Source organism: Aptenodytes forsteri, unplaced genomic scaffold (genome assembly GCF_000699145.1).
Source record: "Aptenodytes forsteri isolate BGI_AS27 unplaced genomic scaffold, ASM69914v1 Scaffold7, whole genome shotgun sequence".
Classification (NCBI taxonomy): domain Eukaryota; kingdom Metazoa; phylum Chordata; class Aves; order Sphenisciformes; family Spheniscidae; genus Aptenodytes; species Aptenodytes forsteri.
Window position 1 is genome coordinate 41167 of NW_008795919.1, and position 10562 is coordinate 51728.

Here is a 10562-nt window from a genome sequence, read left to right on the forward strand (position 1 = left end):
AAAATGATCAGGGGGATGGAACACCTCTCCTATGAAGAAAGGCTGAGAGAGTTGGGGTTGTTCAGCCTGGAGAAGAGAAGGCTTCACGGAGACCTTCTTGCAGCCTGTCAGTACTCAAAGGGGGCTTATTAAAAAGATGGTGGCAAACTTTTTAGCAGGGCCTGTTGCGACAGGACAAGGGGGAATGGCTTTAAACTAAAGGGGGGTAGATTTGGACTAGACACAAGGAAGAAATTTTTTACGCTGAGGGTGGCGAGGCACTGGCCCAGGTTGCCCAGAGAGGTGGTGGATGCCCCATCTCTGGAACCATTCCAGGTCAGGCTGGACGGGGCTCTGATCAACCTGATCTAGTTGAAGATGTCCCTGCCCACGGCAGGGGGGGGTGGACTAGATGACCTTGAGAGGTCCCTTCCAACCCAAACTATTCTATGATTCTAAAACTGTGCTGCAAACCCTGAGGAATTTCTAGTCCTTGCAACGCAGCCGCTATATATCTAGAACTGTTTTTACTTTTCCATACAAATGTCCTGCTGTTTAAAACCTCATTTAGATCCTGACTTCCTCAAACGTTTGCCTTGAGGTACTGAATTTTTTTCCCTTAAAAATCTAGGCTGACGTACTACTTTGAACCTCACTAAACAATCCATTAACTACGCTGGGTGTGGAGTTGTTTGTCTTGCAGTTTTTTTGACAGAGATTGTTGCACTAGGTCTCTTCAATGGATGACTTCCGTAACTGTGTGAAACATTAAAAAAAAAAAATTACCAAGTGCTATATAGGAAACATCTTTCTTTTTGCAGTCCTAGCGTTCGACCACCTTACATATGTAGTAACTTTTGTAATATATACAGTTGAGTTGCTTTAGTGCAACGTTCGCTGTTAAAATTGACTGCCTTTGCTACAGGCTGCTTTGCTGTGGGGTTACACGCTAGTTCTGTTTGTTCAGGGAAGGGCTAAAATCCCAGCGGGGCTTTTTGAGTACTAGCAATGAGTATGTTTTTCATCACTGCAGCTAAACCGTTTACCAAGTAGCGTGAAAGCTTTCATTGTTTCTTTAGGATACTTGAGAGGGTCAGCAAACATAATTCAGTTGTTAATAGATGGCAAACTACGTAGCTACTTGGATCTCTAAAACTGAGATGTTATTTTTGTACATTTTTATTGTAGTTTAGGAACAGTCTGATTATATTGTGTCGTAGCACTTGACAGCAGACTAAAAGCAACGTTTCCTTTAGGAATTTCTAAGACTGGAAAGAAATAGTTCTTAAAAGCTTGCCGTTGCTTAATTAACATGGTGGCTTTATACCAGATCTGAATTGGCTAATATAGCAGAATTTGAAAGTACTGTGTTAGACTTGCAAGGAAGAAAGAGTAACTGGGACGTCTGTGTCTTTAGGCGGTAGTGTTATTTAGACTTGTGAAAATGTTTAACTGTATTTGGTTGCTTGGCTCTGGTTGAGGGTAGGTTATTTCCTCAGCTGATGCAGGAAGCTGACTATTTACCAAAAGGAAACTGTACACTTTAGAATGGACAAACCTATTTGTAAGATTCAAGTCGCAGAACTTTTACCAATCTCTTCTAGTAAGATAAAGTCGAGACTATTATTTGTGTTCTTTTAACAGGTGGTGTTTCACAAAATGTCTCCCAATGAGACTTTGTTCTTGGAAAGTACCAACAAGATCTACAAAGATGATATTTCCAACAGTTCATTTGTGAATTTCCAAATATGGGATTTTCCTGGACAGATGGACTTTTTTGATCCAACATTTGATTATGAGATGATCTTCAGAGGAACAGGTGCTCTAATATATGTTATTGATGCCCAGGTAAATACAAATCACTAAGAATCACAAGGAAGTTTTCTTTTTGCTTTGTGTGCAAGAGGAATGATCGAGAAGCTAATAATTTGTATGTTTAGATAAGTTCATAAAACATCTGTTACATGTATGAAAGGATGCGTTGGCAATCTAACTTTTGGTGTGTGGTTTTTAGTTTTGTGAAGTGACTGGAACATACGCTCCTGGTGGAGAGAGTGGAAAGGGGCGAGTACTCTGAACTTACCTTTTCTACAATAATAGTGAGAACCTGCTGTGCTAGGTGGTCTGAATTATCCCTTCCCTCTGCTGTTGACTGCTATGGAGTTCATTTAATAACAGCACACTTCTGACCTCACTTTCAAGTACTGGTACTATTGGGTATCTGGTAGCTTCTAATGAACTTAGGAATTGCGCCGTGGGAGATCACCCGGTTATTAGGACCGTCTTGGAGATTGCTGCTGCCTTTTGCTCTGAAGCCTAGTTTTGTGTGGCTGAGCCTTGTATACGTAATGCAACTTAATTTACATAACAGAATCTAAGCTACTTGGATTTCTGACACTCCAAGGTATTCTCTTCTCCCATACTTCTGTTTAGTTACAGAAGTGAAGTGAAGTTCTTGCACTGAAATATTTTGTCCTTGTGCAGAATGGAATAGTTATCGGAGATAAAGCCTTCTCATTCATTCCTGCCAAAACTGATTTACAGGATGACTACATGGAAGCTCTAACAAGACTCCACATTACAGTTTCAAAAGCCTACAAGGTCAACCCAGAAATGAACTTTGAAGTTTTTATTCATAAAGTTGATGGTTTATCGGATGACCATAAAATAGAAACTCAGAGGGATATTCATCAGAGGGCTAACGATGACCTTACGGATGCTGGGCTTGAAAAACTTCACCTTAGGTGAGTTAAAGATTCTGGCATATGTGATTCTACTGTTGCTGATATGCATACAGACTAATGACTTTTAGATGTAATAGCGGACAGACCAGAGCAAGGCCTTGTTAGTTTCTTAACATTGCACAAACTCTTGTTATAAAATACACTGCTGAATTTATGGCCAAGCCTCGGCTGTTAGGCTGACTAAAATAAGGCAGGCTACTGTATCAGATTCCAATCAACAGGTTTATTCATAAACTCGCTGATAAGTCAAGGTCCTTTTTCATACTTTTCATTCAGCATAACAGGCTGAATTTGTATATGTGACCTGGAGGAGCAGGGGAATGAGAGGGGAAGCTGCCTGCCTTCTAGTCCTGGCTAGCACTGACTTTTCAGCGTGATTGGTTTTAAAAGCTTAGTCTCTTACTCGATATTTGGCTCGCTTTTAAGGTGTCTTCTACTGACACCTTTAAAACAAGCTATCTTTTCTGTTTTTACTGCTATTTTGATTCTCTCGGAGCCTTTAAGTATTGCCAGTATTTCTTGCGTGTTAGTGTGAACAAAGTGGAAGGCCAGGAACGGGACTTGAAGAAATCTAGTCAAGCATTTAACACCTTTGTGATAAGCATTCTGCAGGCTAAGTGTGTTGTGAAAGCACGTTCAAATTTTTCTCTCTGTTCTCCCATCTCCCGGGGACGGGGGAAGTCTGTTTTATGTTTACTCCAGTCGCTCAGAAATTAGGTTCTTGGTGTAGTGGCCAGGTATATTGTGACAAAGGCATCCCAGCTAAATCATCAGGCCTGAATGTTAGAAAACATAGCTTTAACATTTCTATTGCAATTCTGAAATACTCTTGAATCTTTGTTCTTTTTTCTTCCTTTTCCCTCCCTCCTCATCTCAGCTTTTATTTGACCAGTATCTATGACCATTCAATATTTGAAGCCTTCAGTAAGGTGGTACAGAAGCTCATTCCGCAACTGCCAACGCTGGAAAATCTACTAAATATCTTTATATCAGTAAGTGTTAATCTAACAGAACTTTGAGTGAAATACGCGGAATGGTAAAGTAAGTACTTCTGCTAAGGAACGCTGGCTAGATCTGCCCTTGGGAGATTCAGGTGGCACTCACGTTGGTGTACTCCGCTGGCCCGGTTGCCTGCATTAGAAGCTCTTTACCACAGCTAAATTGTACTGGCGTGTGCTTTGTGCAGGTTTCTCTAAATACTGACAAAGTATAGTTTGGCTGGTTATAACTGTTGGTATGGAAGTTTTCTGCCAGCACGATGTACTGATTAGTCTGCTAAGGCACTTAGTAGTCTAATGTAGTTGTACTGGCAAGAGACTTTTTTCATAATATGAACTTGGCCTTGAACTAAATTGTCTATTTCATGTGGCCTGTGAGACTTTTGCCCTTATTCTTTTAGTGTTTGCGTTTCTTATAGATTTTGTGACCTAGAAATTTGCTGCTGTATACTTTAAATCAGATAAAATATCACCCTAGAGACAAGGCTGAAGTAGCCTGTCATTTAAGTTATGTCTGTGAGGCTGTTGCAGGCATGTGGACAACATGGAAAAAAACAGTTGCGATTGAGAGGAGCTGTGCAGGTCAGATGTGTCGCCCCATGCTACTGTAGAATGCTTGTTTCCTGTGTTGGTAGAGGACTGTCTGTAATAACCTGGCCCAGTGGATAAAGGGCACGTTAATGCTCACCCTGCTCAGTGCCATGAGGGTATGGAGCGTGGCCCTGATGCTGAAAGGATCGTCTGGATGTCCTCAGGACACTGCCTTGGGTATTCAGACTAGCTAGGAAGAAGCGATTAGGAATGCTTCTGGTGCGTAAATAGAAATTAAGCTTTGCAAGAAATCCATAGTGTATATGTGGTAACTTGCTTAACAGCAGAAGGCTTCTGAACTTAGTATGAGCATGTGCGCTTTGCCAAAGCGCTCAGTTACAAATGGGATGGTACAATTGACTTGGTGCTTTTCCGTACCCCTAACTGCCATAATGTGATACTTTTCATGGAGTCATAAGTTTAGAAGCTGACTTTATTTGCTCTGCATGTTAAACTATATGGCAACTGCCTCACACAGAAACTGAACTGCCAAGATACTACAAGCGTAAAATTTAAGTGTCAGCGCACTACTATGAAGTAACTCGTCTCTGAGCCTGGTCCATCAGGTGGATGAGAATGTGTGGCTCTTCTGGAGTTAAAAGAACCACAGAAGAGGAAAACTGCTGAATTTGAGTTCTGGAAGCACAGTAAAATGTAACCTTAATTATGATCTGGTAAATAATAAACTAAAAAGAATTCTAACTGCGTCCCCAGCTTTATTTTTGTCAACTAGAAGGTGAGGGTGATATGTGCTATGGCAACAAGGGTATTGTATTTATAAACTGTATGCTCTAAATCTTGATTCTGTCTTAAGCCTCTAAACTGGTTATGTTTAAACCATTTCCTGCTATTAAGAATGTGAAAGTGTATGAATTCTACTTGACATTTTAAAAATGCAGTTATTTTTAAAATTCATCCAAATTCTTTCTCTTTCTGAAGAATTCAGGCATTGAAAAAGCTTTTCTCTTCGATGTAGTCAGCAAAATCTACATCGCAACAGACAGTTCCCCTGTGGACATGCAGTCATATGAGTTGTGCTGTGACATGATTGATGTAGTGATAGATGTTTCCTGTATATATGGGTAAGTGATGAATACTCTTAGGAAAAAGTCCTTAAAAGTTGTAGAATAGGTTACAAACTGTGTAAGTGGTGCTGGCTTTGTCATCCAGCAAGATGCTATCGATTGGTCTGTAGAGCACATTGGTTCTGTAAGTAACTAGAATAAAGCCAAATGATTTGGCAGCTGGATCGAGCATTTGTACTCCGTTTGTTTCCTTCAACTCATGGCCTTAGACAGCCATCTGACATTTACAAATGTCAAGCGTTTAATGTAAAATATGAATACTGCTGTGTCTCGTTTGGCATGGTGGGTGCAAGTATGTTAACACCTGCAAATAATTGGGGTCGATAGCATGCCATAGCTTGTAAGTGTAACTTGCGGTCACATTGCTTTGAGACTTGCCACTATCTGAACAGAGTAGCTTTTGTGAGGTCAACTCGTCTCTTCCTGATTTTCTCTGAGGGATGCATATAGTGCTTGTTTCTCACGATTTACGGCTGAATTATACTTCACAACGGATTTCTGACGTGGCTCTGGAGAAGCGGTAACTTATTTTAGCACTGTGGTTGCAGCCTGGAAAATACAGTGCTGCCAAGAAACAGCGCAACGTTTAATGGTCTGTCTCCTGATGGGTCAACCCAGGGTTGTGTAACTGTTTGTGTTGTGGTTTTTTTTCAGGAGCGAGTGCTTAGAAGTAGCTCGCGATACATCTTTTGCTTCTACAGTAATTTAACTAACACTAATAACTTGCAGATAGAAAGCAGCATCCTGATCTTTTCTTGTAAATGCAGACCGGTTTAGCTTAAGACCAAAAAGTGTCCTGCTCCCTGTTGCACACCCCTCCCCGCCACCGCCCTCACTAAGGAAGCCTTTGTATTAATTTACCAAAAGTAATTTCGCTGAGATGTCACTCCATTGATGTTTCTACGCAGAAGTCCTGCATTAGAATCTTCAAACCAATCACTCGATACCTTACTGTGGCACTGTAAACTCAGTGAGACAGTGAGTAGCAGCGACTCTTTGGTTTGAAGGTAAACTATGCTATAACTAATGTGCTATACTACCTCCATTAAGAATGCTCAGCTGTAAGCTGAAAACAGTATTGACTAAACAGTCACAGCTCTTAGTTTGATATCGAAAGAATGCATGCTAATAGCTTGCTCTTAACGGCTCATCTAAGATAGATAGTATCTAGTGAAACCCTCAACTCTGTTTAGGTCTAGCTTTCCTGAGAAACTTAAGGTGTGATAATGGTCTTTCTTACAATAGTATTAAGACCTGCACTGCAGGTTCTTCACTTGCTCACCGTTCAGTATGAGTAATATTCTTCTAACTGCATTTAACAGGTATTTGTCTTGAAGTTATATATGCATGCCTACTAGATTATGTCTTGGGTTAACTCGTTCTTTCTTAGGTTAAAGGAAGATGGCACTGGAAGTGCTTATGATAAAGAGTCAATGGCAATTATCAAGCTCAATAACACAACGGTCCTGTACTTAAAGGAAGTAACAAAGTTTTTGGCATTAGTTTGCATTCTTAGAGAAGAGAGTTTTGAGCGCAAAGGTAAGGACTTCCTCCCCATTGAACGGCTTTTATCTAATGTTTTATCAACTATAAAATATTAATATGACTTTACAAGTCACCTTGATATTTGTGTAACTAAATTTGTTTAATTTCTTGTGGGAGGAATTTTCTCCTTTTGTAGAGATAGGTATAAAGAGGTCTTATTTTTATCCTTGTGAATCATCGCTTTAGTCGCTGTCCTCCTCCTGAAATGACTTGCGTAGCTAATGTGCCCTGTGTCACTACCATCTGCTATAGTGCAATCAGTAGAATGGAGTAATACTTATTATGTTCTGCTTGACAGCTGCTGTATTGTGAATAGCCATATTCTCTATCATGTGTTGCACTGATGTAATTTTTTTAACGTATGACTGAAGAAATCAACAGCGGTAGGCTAGGTACAGTATGTGGTAGGAACTTAGAACAAAGTGTTTAATACATTGCAGGTCTAACCAACTATATAGTTGCTTGGACCTGCAGGAGATGATGGTATGAATGGTCTCGCGTATGTTACGGGGTAGAAATGACAGTGTAGGCTCTAATGTCAAAGTATTTGAGTTACATGGGGACAGTACTCACCTTGGCATTTTAAAAAGAGAAAAAGCAGATGTGTTCTTTTAATAACTGTACTGTATTTGATCTCAAAAGTTTCTCACCACAGTTAGGAGATATATATGAATGACAAAGTTCAAGATAACGTTCAAGTGATGCTGTACTAGCATGTTTTTTGGGGGTAAAGTCTTGTGTTGTCCCCTCACCTGCTGTTTAATTATGAACATATATCTCGCACTCCAAATGAGTACTTTTTTTTTTTTTCTCTAAAAACCGAGACGGTCTAAATAAATGCTGGCATCAGTAAAACTTTGTTAAATCTTCTGAATCCAAATTCATACTAAAATAAGTAGCAAAATAGCTGTTGGTTAAATGAAACATTTTATATTTATTTTGAAGTTCTGTTGATTATGTAAATGTGCCAAGCTGAGCACAGTTTTTCCTCTCCCTTCCCCCTCCTTCTTGACAGGTCTGATAGACTACAATTTTCATTGCTTCCGCAAAGCCATTCATGAAGTCTTTGAAGTAGGTGTTGCCTCCCACAGAATCTGCAACCATCAATCAAGCGCCTCAAATATGAAAGCAGTGACTCACAATGGCACACCTAGGAATGCAGTCTAGAGGAGAACTAAAGACGTTGGATAGACTTGTCAGCTCTTCACTCCAAAGTCTTGTGGAACAAGAGAAGAATAGTCTGAAAGCCTGAAGTATGTTTCACAGGAGAAGAGTGGCGCTAACTGTGGAACAGCAACTTGTAACTCATGTTGGACAACTGAAACTACTGTAAAAATACTTTGAGGCCAGTGGAGTTAGAAATGCCAGTTTGAAACCAGCTTTATTGCAAGTGCAGTGGTTTTTCAGTTTGGAGTCTTATTTTAACAGTCTGTCTCTGACTGGTTGCCCGGTCAAAACTTACAAATGATTGAGTTGAGTTTTGCATGAAACACTGAATAGTCACTTGCTCACCTTTTTTTTTTTTTTTTTTTTTTTTTTTTTAATTAATCTGTAGAATATCCACTTTTGCTTAAGTTTACCCTTTTGTCATGAAAAAAAAAAGTGGTGGTATTTTTAAAGCATGTGAAACTCAGGCTTTTTATTTGGTGAGGATGGTCTCACAAATCATTCCATAACGTAGTTCTTGCTCTCACCAGTGTGCTCAGAGTATTATTGTGAATTCTGTACTTGTTAAGTATGCAAGGTAGAGCTCTGTTGTAGTGATTCTATGGTTGTTTGGAGAGCTGACCTGGAGTTTCATTTTAAGAGATAGCGATACTTTGCTTTCAGACCACACTTCTCGGTATGCCCCCTTTGATGGAAGGGAAGTATGAAAACCAGAAATAAACTACCTGCTCTCTTTTGCAAAAACATGGATGTCATAAATCTGTGTGATTAATCCTATTCACAAAACAACTGCGTGGCTAACTAAACTGGAATGTCTGCCATCTGTTGGAATAAAGCAACCACTTTCAGCTATTCCCAAGCAAAGAAATGACAGTTACTGACTCTTGACGATGGAGCTCTCTCTACCCTCTGACTGATAATCGAGACAATTCCTAGGAAAATGTCTGAGGGCGTTACCCTTGCATGGCAATTAAATATCAGCGTGCCACAACCTACTAATAATACTGGACATCGAAAGTGCGTTGATTCTGTACTGTGGCAAACACCTTCTTGTTTGTCGCCATGCAATCTGAATAGAATAGTGTTTTTTCTGATTTTGTGAATGCTGCCTTTCATACTATGGGAAGTATATCTGAATTGTTTTAATCTAATTTATTGGTATTATTACTGCAGATGTCATACTGTACATCAGCCTTGCTATGCAGTAAGCTCAGCTACTGGCCCATAAAGATCTTGCCTCTTTTTACCTGTCCCTATGTGTGTATAGGTGTTGCGAAGCCACTGGACCAACTGACTATACAAGTGCCACTATAAAAGTTTCTGCAAGAAGATCTGTAACTGTAAGCGATCTCTGCAACTGATGTATTTATGTGGTCAGAAATAACCACAGGATTGCTTCTGTGCTTATAGAATGGATTTTCATTGAACTATGTAAAAATGAGTATACATGCATTAACATTAAGGTGTATGTGCATACTGTGTAAATGTTTTTCCTCAGTTTTAAAGATGTTGTACGATACTAAATACATAAAGGATCTGCTCCAAAAGTTACCACAGTCAGCGTGAGACTTGGGAATTCAACTGCTCTAGTTCAGTTCTCTTAATAGCAGTTGTAGTTCTGAACCTAGGCTGAGCCCCTTTTTGGTAATGGAACTGCAGGGTTTTTTTAAGGAAGTGCTGCAGGCTTGTAAGATTGGGTTTTGTAGCTTGCAAGCTCTGTCACAGTGTTCTAGTACTCAAGGTGAGAGGAGAAGTAATTGGCAAGATCACAGGACGGAATAAATCATTCCCATTTGTGCAGTGAATTTTCCATGTTCTAAGTACACATGTATGTTCCTCTCTTTGTCTTCACTCTCTACATGATTTTGTGCTAATAAAATGAAAAAAGGTCAAACTGTAACACTGTTGTTTCTGTTGGAGGATGAGACGCTTCAGCAAAAGTCTAAAGGCCTATATGGTTAAGCAAATTTTAAAAAGCCATGTTATCCTCACAGTATTTCTTTAAAAAAGTTAAATACCACCTTCCCATGTGAGGCTTTAAAAAATTTTAGTCAACCTTAGCTTTCCTCTCAGTTAAAAGCTGACTCCAAACGGAATACTCGGTTTTCAGAAGATGACTCTAGACTTTAGAGGCATATAAATGAAGTGACTTGTTCTCTTCTTTTGATTAACGGTGAGTCTTAGGCTGCGTTCTGAAATTCTGCCTTCTGGTGTGCGTGTTGTGGTGTTTTTTTGTTTTGGTTGTTTTTTTGTCAGCATTACCTTACTCTTGAATGGTTGCATTTACTAAAGGTTAATAGTAGCATCTCAAAACAGAATACTGATGATTTTCATTATTACCTGAACAATATTAGGTTTAAAAGTTGAAGTTGTCTCCAGTAAGGAGCACGATGTTTCTTTAGTTTACTAGAACTAGTCTTAATGTCCTTCCTAACGTTAATCAATTTAAGTCA

At 39.5% G+C, this 10562-nt stretch overlaps 1 protein-coding gene across 1 annotated transcript in view; it reads left to right on the plus strand.

Moving 5' to 3' along the window:
- The window catches only part of RRAGC (Ras related GTP binding C), a 24543-nt gene extending 14537 nt beyond the window's left edge, over positions 1 to 10006 (plus strand). Inside the window, exons 2-7 of the mRNA XM_009284720.2 lie at positions 1624 to 1827; positions 2524 to 2723; positions 3601 to 3715; positions 5252 to 5394; positions 6788 to 6936; positions 7958 to 10006. Coding sequence (XP_009282995.1) covers positions 1624 to 1827; positions 2524 to 2723; positions 3601 to 3715; positions 5252 to 5394; positions 6788 to 6936; positions 7958 to 8109 — 963 coding nt within the window. The 3' untranslated portion in view covers positions 8110 to 10006. The remainder of the gene's footprint in view (positions 1 to 1623; positions 1828 to 2523; positions 2724 to 3600; positions 3716 to 5251; positions 5395 to 6787; positions 6937 to 7957) is intronic.
- The last annotated feature ends 556 nt before the right edge of the window (positions 10007 to 10562 follow it).